General features: G+C 49.6%; 1 protein-coding gene across 1 annotated transcript in view; it reads left to right on the forward strand.

The window, feature by feature from the left end:
- LOC138566218 (dnaJ homolog subfamily C member 3-like) overlaps positions 1-19,349 on the forward strand; it is a 406,060-nt gene that overhangs the window by 346,960 nt on the left and 39,751 nt on the right. The window contains exon 10 of the mRNA XM_069643277.1: positions 13,905-14,037. Coding sequence (XP_069499378.1) covers positions 13,905-14,037 — 133 coding nt within the window. The remainder of the gene's footprint in view (positions 1-13,904; positions 14,038-19,349) is intronic.

Below are 19,349 nucleotides of genomic sequence, written 5' to 3' on the forward strand. Positions count from 1 at the left end.
CCATTAAAACCCTACAGCCAATCTGTCTGTCTTGGGAAAACAAACACCCTTGGACAGACAAGTCTGAATCCGAATAGTTATTTGTGGTGGATCCTGTCACATGGTATCAGATCAGCTAGAACCCAATACAGGGATATTCATGGGTCTTCATCTACTGATGGTGGTGTACGAAGGACGCAACCCCATGTGTATACCTATGGGGAAATTTCCACCAGCCACTAGTATTGCCAGTGTGGTCTTCCAACCCATGACCAGTAGGGCATATATCCCGATTAGGAGTTAACCCTAGCTACCGAAAGGGCCATCATAGAAACTGACAACAGGATGAATCTATCAGCAGTTTGTATTGGGTATGTCTCACCAGCCTGCCGGCTTCACTCAAATCCCTGGTCAGAGTTATTCACATAGATCACATAGATCACCCATATCTATCATCTGACCAACGTGCAAGGCCTCTTGGTCAATCTATTTCCTGACGGTTTTGTTTGGACTCTGTGTGGGAGACTGAACTACACATTACGAAAACCTGACACATCAGAAAAACAATAACTCTCACTGGGAGGGTCTAGTCCTAAACCCTAAAATACAAACCCTCCCAAATCCCGATGTTGGAAGGTGACCACCCAAGAGTGCACTAATGGAGAAGTGTTAAGCAGAATCATATGTAGTACCCTTTGGGAACACCACACACAATTAAGACTACAAGTGACAGTACAAATTCACCTTTGGTACAAGCCTGAACTACACAGTAAAGTAGTAGCGATGGCTGATCAGCCAGACTTATCTCAAGAGTAAAGTGAGCAGCATTAGAGGTTACACAAAGGACAGCAATTACTAAGGTTCAAACAAACACTGACTCAAGGTTTCTGTGTAAAAGAATATACATGTATTTACACCATCATTTGTAAAACAGTTCACTAATATAAAGCAGCAGAAAATCACAATCTTAATACACTACACACCGCCCAATGAATTCTGGCCAAGTTAAGCTCAAAATGAAGTGTGAGCAAAATGGCACTCCAGCAATTTAATAAGGGAGGGAAAGACAAGGTTATTCAAAATCAAGCAGCACCAACAATTAGTAGGCAGGGCAATCTAGAAAAGGCTTACTACAACTAGGGTTCAAATCAATAGGGCTGGGCCAATGTTAAACGTTCAGAGTCTTTGCAGAGGATCACACAGTTCAGAGTAGTTTACGGTTAAGTCTTTGCCAAGAGTTTGAAACGAAGTTGGTCGGAAGAAAAGTTACAAAAGAGTAGAGAAGGACAAGCCCTCGGATTAGCGAAAGATTTCAAACACTTTCACCGCGGTCGGACAGAACGAACAACCAGATTTGAACAGTACCTTAGTAGAAGAAGAATGCTGTAGCTGAGGCAGAAGTTCCTGGCTCACGGTTCCTGAAGCGACTGTCGGACTGACAAGGAGGAGGAAGACTGGAGGATCCTGTACTGCCCAGGGAAGAAACCAGCAGAGCAAAGCAACGAATAAAAGGTGCGCTCCTTAAAACCCGAACAGGGTCCGGTCCTCCTGGCTCTCCGGTTCACTGCAGCGATGCACAGCAAATTCAACCCGGGGAGGAAGGCCTTGCTTGGTGTTTGGCGAACTGGTTGGTCCCACCAGCTCAAGGGAAGGCTCTGCCTTCCAAGTCCCAGAGACCTGCATTTCATGCAGTTTTCCCCCATTCACACAGCCTGGCTGTCAATCACACAGCAGGGTGGCTGTCCTGGCAGGACAAGTCACCTAGACAATCAAACAAGAGTGTGACTTAGGTCTCCAAGGAGACCCTGTGCAGGGGGCCTAAAACCCCTTCCTCACATTCTATCTACCAGACTCTCTGGTGCCTAAGGAGGGCTTCTGTGCAGAAGCCTGCCAAAGGACAGCGAACAAAGGAGCCAAACCTGGTTTGGCGCGCAGAGTAAAACACGAGAAAGACCTTTACAAAAAGAAATGGCGAATAAACCCAGCCGGAACTAAATAAAATTAAGAGTCCAGTGGATTAAAGTTTGAGGCTACTAACATAGCCTAAAACAGTACCAATGCTATTGTCGTAGTCCGCGGTAGGAAAGAAATGGTAGATGCCACTGCCACCAGCCAAATCTAAAAGAAAGGGGAACAAAATAATGTTCCATGAGAAACAGACAAAAGGGGATAACTATTAACCCTTTCCAGTACTCTATGAAAGATAGTTTGTACTGGGTCTCTGTATTGAAAAAGACTAATAAAGTCAATGGCAACTTTACATGTTCTGGGAGACAGTAGTCAGTCCCAGAAAATGGAGTTTAAAGTGGGAAGTCTGAAAAAGACAACCCTGTGTCACTGCACTAAAGGTGCTGTGTGACACATAGTAAAAAGATGCCTATGGAGTAGGTGAGACTCGGTCTATGAACACAAAAATGTAAAACACAGCAAAACACATGTAAGAGTGGAAAAAAAAGGCTTTCACTCCAGGTGAAAAAAATAAATCCTAGAAGTCCAGCAAAGCTTCTGAGGGACTCAGTAGGTAAGGCGAATTAGCCATTCTGGAGAATTCTCCCGAACAAGAAGGAATGTTGTCAAAACTAACGGATCTGAGTCCAAGAACTAAAGTGTGATGGGGTAGGGTTGGGGGGCATGAGAAAAATCCAGAGGGAGTCATCCAAAGGACAAGCCTGTTGAGAGACCGAGATGGCACTACAGGAAGATTACCATCCACCAAGGCGGGGATCGGAAACCCATGGCAAAAATTAACTCTTGAGTAATTTGGTCTTGTAAAGGGCTCTTAACCAACGTCCTTATTGCAAGACCCTTTTTCTGAAGAGGAGGAAGGCCCTGGGGAGGTGGCACAATTACAAGCCAGGCTGTTCCAGCAGTAACTAAAAGACCTTGACCTAGATACCGATGAAGACATGATGGAGAAGAGGTTGGTCAGAAGAATAGGAAACTGTCTGTATAGACAGATGCAGAGGTTAGCTCTCAATCCACGTATCACAACTCAGCAGATTAAGGGAAAATCTTAAGGCCCAAAGAGAAGACGAAAACAGACAAATAGCATTTGCCATCAGCAGTTGTACTCTTCACGAGATTTTGTGGGTGATAAATTCATACTTGTAGTGAAAGTCTATGTGAAGGGTGTCTGGGTCCTTTGAGACTCTGAAAGTAATTGCACCAGTATCTGTCTGGCGTTGGCCCCACGCAGTCATCATCCGGCTGGAAGCCCAAAGAGAAACTTGTTGTGTCCATGGACATTGAGTCTCATATTAGTCTACAAGCGTTTCCCTCCAGGTTGGTGAAAACATTTGAGAAACCAAACTGCTAGTGACGCCACACCTTCGGTAAGAGATTTCCTGGATTTTACAAATGCATTGCGTGCCTATGACCCTTTAAGACCAGAGTAGGCAGATTAAATTGCATGAACAAGTGTTATGCTTGGGCGGACCAGAGCATATATCCTATGTGTACCAAAAAAATTGATAATCCAAGAAAACCAAAGCCACCGGGAACTGAGAAAGGTTGAAGAGAAGCAGGGACAAACGACCCAGGAAGAGAGCTGCAAAGCAAGGGTGGAGGTATGTGATGAGGCCTGTGGATTCAGGACTTGTCAAGGGAGGGAGGGGACCGTGACCCTAAGACCTCTTCCTTACCTCTTTTGATCGTGGCGACAGCACTGTACCGGGAGGCTGGGGAGAGCAGGACCATGCTGTGGCCAGCTGCTGCAGCAAGGAGGCCACCTCAGCAGTGGGCCGCGAGGGTTCGCAATGCCGGAGAGACCAGCATACCTGCAGAAGGATGGAGCAAAGCCAGAAATGAAAGGAACGCTACTGGTGAACAGGCACATCGTTCAGAAGTGGAGCACAGCTCCAGCAGACGGCATATGCACATGGAGAACAACCTCTATTACACAAGGCATATGTTGTATTAAATAAATGCCTCCACAGAGACCCTCCCAACATCACTAGCTCACCAGGGATCCTAAGGCCTAAAGGAGGCCTATCAGATGGCCATGGTAAACCAGAAAAGTAGTTCCCTGTGGACTTCTCTGGTTTGCATCCAAGGAATGCGGCAAGACCATGGACCCCATGGTTTAGAAGCCCTCCCCAAAACCTCTTTGCCTGTCACACCCCTCCAGAAAAGTAAGTTATTACTCAGGGTAACTTGGCCAATCCGGAGAAGGGCAGGGGTATATAAGTGTTTGTGGGAACTGGTTTATTGTGGGTTATAGTTGGGTGAGGACAGGAGGTGGATGACGTAGCGTAGAAGGAGCATGGAGGTTTTTCCAGAGAATTTTCTGTGGAGTGATTGTGTGTGGCCATGTGTAGTATGAGTAAATGCTAGGTAGCATTAGTAGTTGTGGTGGGAGCAGGTGGTAGTGGTGCCAGTGAGGTAATAATAATAGTAGTAGACAGAGCTAGTAGGGGGTAGTAGTGAGAGTAGATGAAGAAGCAGTAGAGAATTGGTAGTAGCAGTAGACTGGGAGTGGTAGTAGTGAGAAGCGGTAGCTGAGTAGTTGTAGCTGAGGAGTCGAAAGAAGGGAGGCAGCGAAAGCAGGAAAGAAAAGTAACATCAAAGGGTGAAGGTCGGATTAGGGCGTGTAAGTTTGGAGGGACCGTAATGTGGAGGAGAGAACATCTTGGGGCCCAGTATAGGAGAGAGTCAGGTGAGACTGTGTGAGTGAAGGGTCAGTGATATGTTGTGGAAGGAGGTACCCTCTGTAACTCCCTTAACACACTAAGCAGGATTAGGTCAGGGAGAGCTAGAATATCCCGTGGGAGTTAGCTGCCATTGACTCTGGGAGAACACCTATCGCATCGATAAGAACAGACAGTAGGGGTTACCTTGCCATAGCACTAACCGGGTAAAGGACGCCTCGGTTAGGGTGGCGGAAGCTCAAGGGAGTAGAGCCAGAGAGGTTCAGCCAAAGTGTCAACTACCTTAAAAGATCTGATAGACCACAACGATTTCCAACAAAACAATACAGCCATCCTGTCCGTCTTGGAAAACAATAAACACCTTTGGACTGACAAGTCGGACTCAGGGTGGTAATTTGTGGGGACCCTTCACACAGACTTTAAAAATCATAGTATATATATACTGCACCCATCCAGTGACTATTGTCTTCCGGAGTCCCCCCCCTGGCGGCTACCTTTAGATTGTTACCGCACGTTTCGGTACAGGGGTTCCTCGTGAGTTGCCCCTTGAACAACTTTTTACAATTGCTGTTTTTCGACAAAATAAAATCCTATTTTTGTCCTAAATTGATCATCCAATGACAAGCAGTCTGTGGCGGTAGCAGCAGACCGATGCCAGTGAAGATCGTTGACTACACCCCGAGGTTTTTTGAGGGCTAGACCGAACCAAGTTTATGTGCAGGTGGTTAAACAAAAAGATGATCATTGGGTTATGGAAAGGTGGATAAGCCTGTGGAGTTTAGATCGTTCTACTACACTCTTTGCACATCAGCCTACCTCTTGCCTGGACGGGCAGATGCCCTGCAATCGTTCAGTGCTAAAGGTGAGTGAGGAGGTCTCAGAGGAATTGCATAGGCCAATACAGGAGGAAACAATATGCGGAGCTATCTATGGCCATAAACTCACAAAATCCTCAGGCCGATTGATTCGCAACTGATTTTTTTTTTAGGCTGCCCTCAAATGCAGTTTTACTTCCATCTGGCTTCTATTTTCAATAGATTTGAGGAACAAAGGCATTATTTGTTAGAGCCCACTTTAGTATTAATTCCGAAGTCAGGGAAGACCACCACAACATGTGGCAGTAATGGGCTGATTGCACTTTTAAATATTGCTCCCAATATATATATGAAAACGCTCGTAAATAGGCTGGAAGCAGCATGCAAACTCTAACACTTTGTAATTAATTTGGGGAAGGTAGGGTGCTAACAATTGCTCAAAAGGTTGAATCTGATTGACAGCACGAAGACATTGTTAGACAGGCTGGAGCGGTCGTTCCAGAAGGGATGCTAACATTTCTTTGGGCTAGGGCCTATGTTCATACACTGAATTTTCACCAACAGCTCATCGGTCTCTCTGCCACCTCTCCAGGTGGATTTGTGTGAATTTCAAGCAGTATTGGGGTTTAAGGTTAACAGTAAATAAATCTTTTGTCTGAAACATAAATGCACTTGTTCTTTCAAACATGCGTTTCTATACAAATTCAATAAGAAGAACTTAAAATACTTGTTCACTGTAGATTTGAATGCAATTCCAGATACTCTGTTCTGAAAGAAACTGAATGGATGGCTTCTTACCCATCGATGTTGCAGCTATGAGCTATCTGTGCTTCTGCTCATCTTGATTTTGTTTTCCCTGTGCCTTTACTGCCTACACTCTGACCCAACACACGTGGAGGATGACTGTGTGTCTTGTCAGGAGATGGCACCCTGCACGCTGAACGACTGCCGCAGGCGTCTCAACGAGTGGTTACAGGCCAAGGCTCTGGCTCTGGCTAAGTCCCGGCAGCATGCCTCCCCGGCCAGAAGAAGACAATTAAGCAGTCTTCTAAGACCTTTGATGGAGCCCCTCCCGCGGGTACCCAACATAAAGCTAAGCACCGCAAGTCCACTGCCACCGGGAGCGCCGTTGTGACGGGCTCTGCGGCGGCCAGGGCGAGTACAGCGACTCCAGCGCCTATGACCACGAGCCAACGCTCAAGTTCTTCTAAGAAGAAGAGGAAGTCGGACCATCCGGGCAAGCTTTTGGAGAAGATCCAGACCGGCCCTACAGAGAAGACCAAGGGGGAGTGGGGCTCGGACCCTCCCCCTAAGGTTAAGGCCTCAGGCTCGACCAAGGCCATGAAGGACCAGGTACATCTGATGAAGGCCCAACCTTCCATCAAAGGAGTGGTGGCGTCCCTCGAGAAGGCCGCCAATGCGGATCCGCAGGACACGACCCCGAAGGCAAGAGTATCCCCGCCTGCCTTGAGGGAGTCCTCTTTTCAGCCCATCGAAAAGACACTGGAGAAGACAATGCCTATCATTTCACCGAAGCTGTCTCCCTTTTTCGCAGAGACTGGGAGCACGATAACCCTCCAGGGCCTGGATATCTCCTCAGAGAAGGAGCTTACCAACCTCCAGACCTTCCAGGTGGAACGATGCGTCGAGAGCAGGCCCTACGGGAAGGATCCCGACGAGGGTGATGAGGAAGGTGATGACGAGGAGACCGACTATGAGCATCAGGGCGTTGAGGGCTTGGAGGACCAGCCTAAGCCGCAAACGCCCTCACCTCCATCGCCGCAGCCACCACAGCAACCACCTGGAGATATCTCAGTGGACATTCTCACTGCTCTGCATACTCTATGCTCGGAGATCCGGACGAGGATGCCTCTTGCGCCAGCAGCCTCACCCGCGGCGCCAGGACCATCGGAGGAACCACCATCCAAGAAGAGAGTTCACCCTTTGCCTCCTTTCCACCCTTCGCCTCCCTCTTCCGCCCACCGTCCCGCCCCATCCCCCCCTCCCTCACACATCCTTCCCCCAGCCGCCCCCCCCCTGCCCACGAGAGAAGAGACTGAGAGCGATCTGGGCACAGCGATGACGGGCACTAGCACGGTGCCAGAGCACTGGCTCCGCCGCCCAGATCTTCTCCGCCCGACGAGATAGGCTCGTTCCACGCCATGATCTCAAGGGCCTCAGAGCTGTTCCAGCTTTTCCCTGAGGAAAAGAAGAAAGACGGTTTCCTTTATCAGCACCGGGAGGCGAAGAGGAAGACCTTACTATTGATCCCGCTCTTGGATGACATTTGGGGCGAGGGGTTGTCCCTCATGAAGAACCCTTCCTTGGCCCCAGCGAACAGACGAACAGAGACCGTTATGAGAAGAAATACAGGGTGCAGAACTCTGCGCCCATGTGCTTACGGTCCCAGCCATCTCCTGACTCTGGTTTCTGGCTCTTCCTCCCACCACCCCGGACAGCGAGGGGAAGAAGTTGCATGCCATGGGGCAGAGAGTCATCACGTCGGCGGCGACAGCCATCAAGGCCACAAACGCCCTCGCCATAATGGCGCGTTACAACAGGGAGCTTTGGTTCAAAGGTCACCCACCCTCCTGGACTTACTTCCCGACAAGAGGGCGGAGGCGTTAGAGATCCTACAGGAAGGCGAGGTGGCATCGGACCACGCCATTACAGTGGCCACAAAACATCGCAGACACAGGGTTCCGCCAAATCGGCAACTGCATTTGCCTTGGTCGGCGGGGCTGGCTGAGGGCCACTAATTTCCGCTAGGATGTTCAGTCGAAGGTGTTGGACATGCCCTTTGACGGGGACAATTTGTTGGGAAGACTGTGGACGAGTCTCTTTAGGCCATCAAGGCTGACACTGAGACGACTCATCACTTGGGCACGCTTCAGCAATGGCGGCCGTCCTTTTCAGACGTCCGGAGGTAAATCCCAAGGTTACTCCAATGGATTCGGAGGGGAAGTGCTTCGTCCTACCATCAGCCCTACCGCTCGTCGGCCCAGTAGACAGACAGGGGCCTGGCCAAATCTGCAGGTGGACATCATCGTCGCCAAGACGGCGCTTCGATGTCAAAACAGGATTGAACCAGCCGTGGAACGGGGCCTCCACCCGTGCACCCCGGTGGCAAGCCGGCTGGCGAACTTCGTCAGCATGTGGAAGACCATCTCCACCGACCGTTGGGTGCTGAACACTCCCACCCACGGGCACACCCTAGAGTTCCAATGAAAGTGTCCCCATATACCACCAGTGGCCCGGCAGGAAAATCGCATCCCCCAGTTTCTGCAAGAGGTGGGGGCCATGTTAAAAAAGGGTGCAATAGAGATCGTCCCAAAGAGGCTCCAGGGCTCCGGAGTGTACTCTCGTTACTTCCTCGTCAAAAAGAAGACCGACAGTTTGGAGGCCCATCCTAGACCTTCGCCATCTGAACAAGTACATGAAGTCTCAAAAGTTCTGGATGGTGACACTTCAGCGCGTGCTAGGACAGCCAGAAGAGGGGGGTATCCTATCGTCGCTGCACTTGGAAGATGCCTATTTTCACATCTCCATCCACAAGGGCCACTGCAAGTTCCTGCGCTTCATGGTTCAAGGGCAACATTACCAGTTCAAGGCCCGGCACCAAGAGTCTTCACCAAGTGCCTGGCGCCGGTGGCGGCACAGCTGCACCTACGAGGGATCCACACGTACCCTTACCTGGACAACTGGCTCATCCGGGCAAGCTCAAAGGACATCGCCGTCGAACACATGGCGATGACCGTCCAACTCCTGACGGATCTGGGGTTCTCGGTGAAATATGCAAAGTCCTGCTTGATTACATCGCAGGACAAACGGGTTCTGGGGTCCCGACTCAGCACAGTGTCATGCCTGGCCTCTCCATCGGAGGAGAGGATAGCGGCCATCTTTGGCAATGTACAGCAGCTGTTGGCACTGAAGGTCGCAGGGTGAGGTCCATCAAGTCCCTGCTCGGCATGATGTTGTCATGCATATACCTGATTCAGATGTGCAGGCTTCGGATGCGTCTACTGCAAGAGTTCCACGACGCCCGCTGGAAACAAGTGTTGGGAAGCTTCGAGGAGAGGGGGGGACCAGATCCTCTGCGCTCTCCAAAGAGCCGCAGGACCTTTTGGCACTGGGCCATAGCCCAGGGCATGTTCCTCATCCGGTTTCATCTGGCAAGAGTAAAGAACACCGTTGCCGACCGGGAGCATGGGGGACACATTCTCTTTCCCCTGGGATGGCCTGTTTCTTTATGCGTTCCATCTGTTGCCGTTGCTTCTTCGATTAGTCAATCAACTCAGATGGTCCCAGTGCAGGATGATCCTCGCCGCACCGGCGTGTCCGAGGCAGATATGGTACCCAGACTTTCTGGACATGTCAGCGTCCCATGCTCCGCTGCAACTACAGCGTTCCTGTCTGGTGTGCCCCTGCTTGACATCTGCAGGGCTGCTACATGGAGGTTGAAGCGCACCTTCACGAAGTTCTGCTGCTTCAACAGGGATTCCAGGGAGGAGTCCAGAGTCGGCCAAGCAGTACTGAGCAACCTGTTTGCTTGAAGCTGAGCCTGCTGAGCCTGGTGAGGTGGTAAGTGATGCTTCATGCTGAGCCTTGACACCTCCCGTGGTTGTGCATGTGTGTACTGCTGTGTATTCTTTATTCATGAGCATGTGAATCCATGCCAGACCCCATGCTGGAGTAGAAAGAAGTTACTTAACTGTAACTGTTGTTCTCCAGCATGGGTCTGGCATGGATTCACATGCGAACCCTCCCGCCTGCCCCTCTGCGGCTCTTCTCTTGGTCCTACCACTTTACGTGCTACCAAATCTGAAGATGGCAGCCAGAAGAGGGGCTTAGGTAGATGGCAGTCATTGGCTGGGGGCAGTATGACCCAGAGACCAGTGATTGGTTGTTAGGAGAAAGACATTTCAGAAGTATTCCCAGCCTGACGGGGAATATTTATGAGCATGTGAATCCATGCCAGACCCATGCTGGAGAACAACAGTTACAGGTAAGTAACTTGTTCTTTATATGCTTACTCTGATTATTCGTGGGTGTGTTTAGCAGCAACAATGGTCACCACTGCTAACAACACTGCAAATAATAAAAAAATATGACATTCATGTGAGAATTTCAATCGGGGATCCCCATTACTTTGCAAATCAAACACAAAAAGATACATGAAATTGATGTGTAAGGAAAATGTAGATGTGAATATGGAACATGAAATATGATATGAAAATTGTGAAGTATGAATTTTAGCTTAATTTTACTGTTGTACTATGTATTTACTGTTATTTATTTATTTTGTAATTTGTATTGTTTTTATGTGTAAACATTTTATTTTGACTAAAACACTTTTTTAAGCATAATAATTAGGTTAAAGGGATACTCGGCCCTCACCAGAAGGTTGTGCAACAGTCTCCTTAACAGTCGATAAGGAATGTGGAGGAGCCTATTAGAAAGGTTGCAGCCCAAGTGCTGACAGAGACTGCAGTAGTCTGTCACCGACACCCAAGATAATCTACTACCCAGTCCCTAGGTCACATCCAGAGGGCCTTGCATCCCAAAGGTGATGACCACTACAGAGAAGAAATACATGCTGACCACAGGTTTCAGCAAAGACCGCCTCCAACTACAAAAGCCAAGAAAGACATCCCAGGCACTTGAATGACTTGTGACAGCCGTCTGGCAGAATGCAGGGGAGTGAAGGAGGGACTGCACCAGGGTGGCGTTTGTTCTCATTTGGAAAGAGAGGAAGCTATACACATTAAATATCAAGAACTAGCACTAAAAAAGGAAATGCAATACTCAGGTTCTTGGCTGGTGCCTACTAGCGGCTCAGAAATGGATGGAAGTACTAAAGAAATGAGCCTAGTTTTAGCCTCATACGCCAAAAGGCCCCAGTCTTAGCTGGCTTTTATGGTTTATCCTCCTTGTTTGACATAGCTCAGTGATGATGGCATACAAACTTAATTAAATCTGGTAGATTTGAGTGTGAAAGAGTCTTAACACCCTAAAAGCTGACATTTTGACCATCAAATTCCTTTTACTGTGCTTGTAAAGTAACTTTTCCTTCTTACTTTGCCCAATCTTATTGTTAAGACTGTAGAGTGTGCTGTACTCTGGCCTGGTGGACAGATCTATAGAGGTCCAACCTAGTTTAGTGACCGGTACAACTCTGGAAGCTCTAGCCAAACTAGTTCAAGGTAGCCGGATGAGAGGTCAATGTTAAGTCTCAGGAGAGGTGGGCCTGGTAAGGGCCCCTCAATGAGTACACACACTGAAAAGTCAAGGAACACACTTAGATAAACAGTTATAAATATTTTTTTATGGCCATATAACACTATGAATAATGACTACTAGCATGTAATCTTATAACACTAAATAAGATACATATATAGAATAACTGGAGTAGGTCAAAAACATAGCAACCCCCTGCAAAGGAAATTAAGTATTAGTATGCAGCACTACATGTCCACAGAGGTACAACACTAACTTTAAAAGTCCATCCCTAAGATGTATGGGGCCATGTCCAAAGCTTCTCAAAGTACCACAGTTTTGTGAGACAGGAAAAAGTTAGTGGAGGCTTATGTGGTCTAATAAAGCATTCCAAAGGATAGAGGAGCAGTTGTTGGAGTGAACAGGTTTCCTCCATTTTTGGAATGATTTGGCGTGCAAGCAATGGCAAAACCACACTGTTATAAAAGGTTTGTTAACTTTTAGAAATTTTTCTAGGGAGATGGGCGTCCAGGTAAGTACTGTTACAACTCCCCCCCCCCCCATGCTCCTATTCTTCTTGGGATGTTGCTGGTCTTCAGGTTGCTTTTCCCGCCGTCGGCTCTGGTCCTTGATGCCCAATGGTTGCTGGTACGAGCACTTCTCCGGCCGGAGACAGATTCTGCTGTTGCAAGGTCTTCAGGATCGTGAATACAGAAGAGCTCGATGCAGGGCCCCTCTTAGCACAGGACTGGATGCAGAAAAGCTGTTTTGGATGACGGCCACTGATGCACGACGATGCATGGGGACGCATTTGTCGTTTTTGGACTTTGCATCCTATCTCTGATCCCCCTGATGCTGGAACAACAGAATTTGGCAGAGATGAGATGATTTCTGTAGCACAAGCTAATGAACCACAAAGTTCCAGGCTTCAACGCAGAATGGCGATGTCTGCAGCACGGTAGCTCAAACTCTGAGCTGGGCAACCACTGGGTGAATCGGGGGCAATTCAGAGGGCTATTCTTTGTAGGATGCCGAGCTGAAGTCGAAAATTGATGTTCTCTCCATTCCAAGGGTCGCAGCTCCTTCTCAGGACTGCTAAAGATCACCGACAAGACGGGGCTCTTCCAAAGCAGCAGACATTGGTTGCCAGGCCTTCTTCCAACAGATCCTCGGCCTCCTTACACACACACACAAGCAGTGGTCCAGTCGGGACCACTGGTGGCACAGCTCTTGCATACCATTCAGACACACTGAAATCAGTTTGCCGATTGGGACCAGACCGTCCAACCCACTTTGTTGAAGCTAAGGCACATGCCCCTAAGTAGCCCGTGAAAAAAGCCTCTGCTTTCGCAGACACTGACAGTCCATATAAGGATTTTCCTGTCCTCAAAGGTCAGGAAGGATTAGTAAATAAATGGCCAAGGGACAAATGAAAACCTCATGGCACAGCCATGTTTGGACACCTAGCTACAGTAGATAGCCAAATGCGGCAAGGCCAAATCCAAATACACCACAAAATAGCAAAAACTAACTCCTGCCACCAATTTGTCTCTTAGGCACACCTACAGTAACCGAAGATCTTCTTCTGAGGGTTAGTCTAATGAAAAACAAAAAGGGTACCCCATTGTACTGCATTGACGGTGCATTGTACATTGATGAAGTTACAAGTGGCAACAATTTAACTACTGACAGCCTGAAGGACATGTCAGTTTCCCCATAACATACAGCAAATGTCAGTGTAGCGTACTGAACTGCACTGTAAAAGTTCAGGTCAGATTACAAAATAAAAGCAAAACGGTTGGAGGTCCATAACAATGGAGGGAATGGTGCTGTAAAGTGAACTCTTTCCGAACACTTATTAAGGATGCATTGGCATTGTATGACTTTTGTGAAATGAGGAAGTAAGGTGGCTGTAGACCGGCATCTGTGCTCCTTTTTTATGTTGCTTCATTTAAAGTTGGGTAAGGAGTTGCTGATGCTTGCAATTTCTGACTAAAAGTTGCAGTACATTTGATCATTGTTCGAAGTAATGTTTTCCTATTTATTTGCCAATTTCAAATTGTTCTGGAATCTGCTGCTATTAAGAAAAACTCAACGCAATAAATGAACATTAAAGAACATGGTTAGGAATAGAGAGGGCATTAGTTGGCAATTCATAGTGTATAAATATGGGACTTTTTTATTTAAATTTCAGTGGGAGTTGGAGAAACATATTTGCATATCTGCTGAATGTGCTTTTGCCTTGCAGCTGTTGAGGATTTCCAGGAAGCAAAAGAATTCGATGGAGAAAATGAAGAGATCAAAGAAGGACTTGAACGAGCTCAAAGGCTTCTGAAGCAATCGAGGAAGAGAGATTACTATAAAATCCTTGGAGTCAGGAGGTCAGTGTTCCAAAGATGTATCTTTCTTGAAATTGCCTGCATGCATGTTGATCATTTAGCCACAAACTGAGTGCATGAGTAAAATCTCAAATAAAAAAAACATGAATCTACTATGGTTGGTTCTGTGCTGCAGTTAAGAATATAGGGTGCCATGATATTCTATACCTGTCATTCAGTTTACGTTGTTTTGTAGTGCCCTGCATGCCTCTATTTGGTAATCTAGGCCACTTTGCCATAGACCAAACCAAAGTGTGCTAGACCAAGTGTGCCCAAAGCATGCTCATAAATTGTTGAGTTGTTCAGGGTTCAGACATAAACATTAACATGATCAATGTATATAAAATGTTTGTTGTGGCATAATTCCTTGTTGTGTTTTAGGATCCCTGCTCAGAGGGACTTCTAAAGTTCTGTCTGCCGCTGCAACCATGTTTTTGTATATTGCCCTATGTTAGCCTATATGCCCTGAATATCTAGCCATACATTGATTTGTTTTGGAGTTGGTCTGTGGCAAAAGTAATTTTTTTTATGCTGCACTAGCGCGGTGCAGGCAATTGTACCCTGTTAGTAGCCCAATGTACCTTTTTGGTAGCGTTTGCGACTCATCTATTTATTTTCTTAAAGTCTCACTTTCAGCCATTTTGAAAATGCTTACATGGTCTTTGGTCTTCATTTCAGCTGTCTGGCTTGACTATCCCATCTTGCCCTTCACAACACCCAAATACACTTAGCCAAATTTCTCAATCTTCGTGTTGTCTTCCTCACCATTTTTACTCTTGTCTGTTGAGTCACCCTCATAGGAAGGCCTATTTTTCTTCTTTTGTGTCGTTTTTGGTTTGGGGTCCAAATCCGTAGTTGACCGGATCCTGTAATCCTACCTGCAACAGAAGGTTTTTACTCAACGCCAGGTTTCTCTCTTTCAGAGTAGTGTTCCCCTAAACTTCAATGATCCTAGGGAGTGGGTTATTCTTCAAACTTAAACTTAGCAGCCCTCTTGGTGAGCGGTTGTGGGTTTCTGCAGGTTCACTTCTGCCGTGGTTCTCTATTGGGTAACATTGTCCCAAATTGTGCTGCCTTTTCTTCTTCCTGGAACTTCTGGTTCTCGAACTTGGAATTGAAAAGCTTGGAGGGTCAACTCTGCTGTGTCTTGTGGTGAGTTGCTGTATTTCACAAACCTGTGGGATAGAACTCGCTTACCTGACTTTTTCTTATACCTGCAGTATTGCCTGTTGACTTTGTCCCCTGTCCTCCTAAGGGACACTTTCACCACTTCATAAAAACCCCTCCATCGTCACTTTTAAGGGTACTTACTTGAGGATTGGCATTTATCATGGGGTCCCCCTTAGGTCTCTGGAGTTTTCTACAAAGTACTGCATTTCTAGCTAGCAGCACTGACTTTAAACCTATTTTTACAGTTCTACATTGCATTCCTTCCTTTGGAAACGTTGTGCAGCGTTTTGAAACTGTTGGTTATGTTGTTTAATTCTCCAGCATGGGGTCTGGCATGGATTCACATGCTCATGAATATTCCCCGTCGTCAGGCCGGGAATCCTCGGTATAGAAAAAAATCAGTATCAGTTTCGTTTCTGATCTGTCTTTCTTAGTAGTAACCAATCACTGGTCTCTGGGTCATACTGCCCCCAGCCAATGACTGCCCTCTCCCTAAGCCCCGCCTCCGACAGCCATCCTCAGATTTTTACCGCACGTTCGAGTGTTGGGAGTCCTCGTGCTGTAGCTCTCGAGCTTTAGCTGCGTTTTCGTGCTTTTTCAGGAGATTTTTCTCATTTTTCGGTTAAATAGAGCCTCAAGCTCCACCGTTTCTACATCCGATCAACGGGGATCCGTTTTGGAGTTTTCTACGCCCCTCAAGGGTGAAGATTTCGTCGAGTTACGCTTTTGGAGGATTCCAGAAGTTCCGAGGCCTACCCCGGACATGGCCCAGGAGAAAGGAAGCTCGACGCCCGAGAAGCTGTTTAGGACCTGCCCTGGATGCCAGCTTCAGAATGTTTTCAAGGAGGACGAGCATTCGTTATGCCTCTACTGTCTCCATGAGGACAAGACTCACAAGGAGAAGGACTGTGCGTTTTGTGGGAACATGTCGGAGCGGACCATGAAGGATCGCCACCTCCGTCTCGCCAACTGGCTGGAAGGGCGAGAAGAAGAAAAAGAAGTCCGAGCAGTCTTCTAAGTCCTGTGAGGGTTCCCCGGCGACGGGGGCCCAACAAAAGGCTAAGCACCGCGAGTCCGCGGGCACCGGGAGCGCCGAACGGTCGGGCTCCTTGGCTGCCAGGCAGGGCGCCACCTCCCTGGCGCCATCAACCACGAGCCAACGCTCTGGCTCGGGTAAGAGGAAGTCCGAGAACCCGGCGAACCTTCTGGAGAGGCCCCAGTCGATCTCGAAGATTCCAGCAGAGGGGGAGCGAGGCTCGGACCCTTCCCCCAAGGTGAAGGCCCCAGGCGTCCAGAAGGTGGCGATGGCCTTCATTCACCCTGCTAAGACCTCTATTGAGGATGTCGCCGCGGCCCTGGCTCAGCCTGTGGAGGCTACACCAGTGGAGGCGCCCTCAGGACCCAGAGTCTCCCTGCCACCGCGGAGGGAGTCGTCTTTCAGGCCCATTGAGAAGACCCCCACAAAGTCCTCGTTGGAAAAGGTGGGGGAGGGGCTGGTGGCCATTGTGGATACGGACACGATCTCTGAAGAAGAGCTCATCGAAGTCGTGGAAGAGGCCCAACCCATCGGGAGGGATCCCGACGAGGGCGACGATGAGAGCGACGGTGTTGCCGACAAGGCTCCTCAAAAACCCTCGCGCCCGTCGTTTCCGGCGCCGCAGGACACCTCAGTGGCCATTTTGTCTGTGATTCAGTCCTTATGCTCGGAGATAAGGACAAGGTTGCCCCTTCCCCCAACGGAGGTACCTGAGCCAGACCCGACGGGGGAACTGGAGCCAGGACCTTCGGAGAGTCCACCGCATAAGAGGAGGAGGACGCATCCTACGCCACCTCTCCCACCTCTGCGGCCTGCTATGTCTTCCCCCCGGTCTACTACCCACGGGGATGATACAGACACGGCTACGACAGGTACAGATGACGACGGGGGCGACGACGGGACATGTCCCCCGTCGCCCCCTGCTCGGGCGTCCCCGCCCGACGAGATTGGATCCTTTCATGCCATGATTTCCAGGGCATCCAAGCTTTTTCAGCTCTGCCCAGAAGAAAAGAAGAAAGAAGGGTTCCTTTACCAACGGCGCGAGGCTAAAAGGAAGACGGTCCTCGCCGTACCGCTTATTGATGACATCTGGGATGAGGGACTCGCCCTCCTCAAGAACCCTGCCACGGCTCCGGCAAAGAGGGACCGGTACGAGAAGAAGTACCGGGTCCCCGACGCTGCCCCCTTGTGCCTTCGGGCACAACCTACCCCGGATTCGGTCGTCTCGGCAGCAGCAAAGAAGAAAGCTGGGGGGGGCATCGGCCTCGACATAAACTTCCCCGCCAGACGGCGAGGGCAGGAAGTTGGACACGATGGGACGACAGATCGTCTCATCCGCAGCGACGACTATCAAGGCGGCCAACGCCCTGGCTATCGTAGCCTGCTACGACAGGGAGTTGTGGTTCAAAATCGCCCCTCTGTTAGACTTCCTTCCGGATGCCAAAAGGGCTGAGGCCCTTGAAAGCCTACAGGAGGGGGAGATTGCTTCGGACCACGCCATCACGGTGGCGACGGACATCGCCAACACCGGTTTCCATCAGTGGGGCAACAGCGTTTGCTTGAGACGAGGATGGCTCAAGGCCACGGATTTCTGCCAGGACGTACAAACCAAGGTTCTGGCCATGCCCTTTGACGGGAAAAACCTGTTTGGAAAGGCGTTTGATGAGTCCCTTCAGGCCATCAAGACAGACAAAGAGACTGCCCTGGCACTGGGAGTGCTCCAACAACGACAGCCGTCCTTTCGGAGCTCCGGAGGCAGACAAGGTGCCTCCAAGGGATCCGGCAGTGGCTCTTCCACTTACCGCTAAGCGGCAAGATCTTCGTCCCAGGAGGCCTACAGGGGACGCGGCAAGTCAGGTGGTGCCCGTCGGCGTCAACAAGGAGGTCAAGGCGGCCTCCAAACAAAATTGAACCGACCCTGGGGTCGGGCCCCCGCCAAAGCAACCCGGTGGGAGGCCGGCTGGCAAGGTTCATCAGCGTGTGGGAGTCCATCTCCACCGACCGTTAGGTGCTGGACGCCCTGGCCCAAGGGCACGCCCTCGAGTTTCAGAAGAAGTGCCCTCGCGTTCCACCCGTGGCCAGGAAGGAAAATCACGTCCCTCAACTACTGTTGGAAGTAAGGGCGATGCTCAAGAAGGGTGCCATCAAGCTCGTCCCAAAGAGGCTTCGGGGCTCCGGAGTTTACTCAAGGTACTTCCTCGTAAGAAAGAAGACAGGAGGATGGCGCCCCATCCTGGACCTACGACGACTGAACAAGTACATCAAGGCACAGAAGTTCCGTATGGTCACCCTCCAGCATGTGCTGGGACAGCTGGAGGAGGGCGATTTCCTGTCGTCGTTGGACTTGGAGGAGTCGTACTTCCACATCCCCATTCTAAAAAGACACCGAAAGTTCCTCAGGTTCGTGGTCCAAGGGCGGCACTACCAGTTCAAGGCCCTCCCGTTTGGATTGAAATCGGCACCCAGGGTGTTCACCAAGTGCCTCGCACCGGTGGCGGCGCGGCTGCGCCTACAGGGGATCCACGTCTACCCCTACCTGGACGACTGGCTCATCCGGGCAAGGACAAGGGAGCTCGCCGTGGAGCACACTGCGAAGACCGTCCAGCTGCTCACGGACCTGGGATTCTCCATCAACTTTCCAAAATTCCACATGGTTCCGTCGCAAGTTGCCCTGTTTCTGGGAGCCAAGCTCGACATAGTGGCGCGGCTGGCCTCGCCGTCGGAGGAAAGGACCAGGACCATTCTGGGCAAGGTGCGCGTCTGCTGGCCACGGACATGGCCAGGGTACGATCTATCAAGTCCCTCCTCGGGATGATGTCCTTCTGCATTTATCTGGTGCGCCTTTGCAGGCTTCGGATGAGACCCTTACAGGAGTTCCTCAACGCCCGCTGGATCCAGTCGACGGGCAGCTTCGAGGACAGGATCCCTCTCAACGAGATGTTCCGTCAGGCGATCCGGTGGTGGGGTACCCGCTCCCATCTGTCGGCGGGCACGGACTTTCAGACACCAGCTCACCATGTGACGGTGACGACGGACGCCTCCCTAGAAGGTTGGGGAGCACACTCCGGAGATCTTCACGCGAGAGGCCTTTGGCTCCCAGAGGAGGAGT

Source organism: Ambystoma mexicanum, chromosome 1p (genome assembly GCF_040938575.1).
Source record: "Ambystoma mexicanum isolate Mex_15411 chromosome 1p, UKY_AmexF1_1, whole genome shotgun sequence".
Classification (NCBI taxonomy): Eukaryota; Metazoa; Chordata; class Amphibia; order Caudata; family Ambystomatidae; genus Ambystoma; species Ambystoma mexicanum.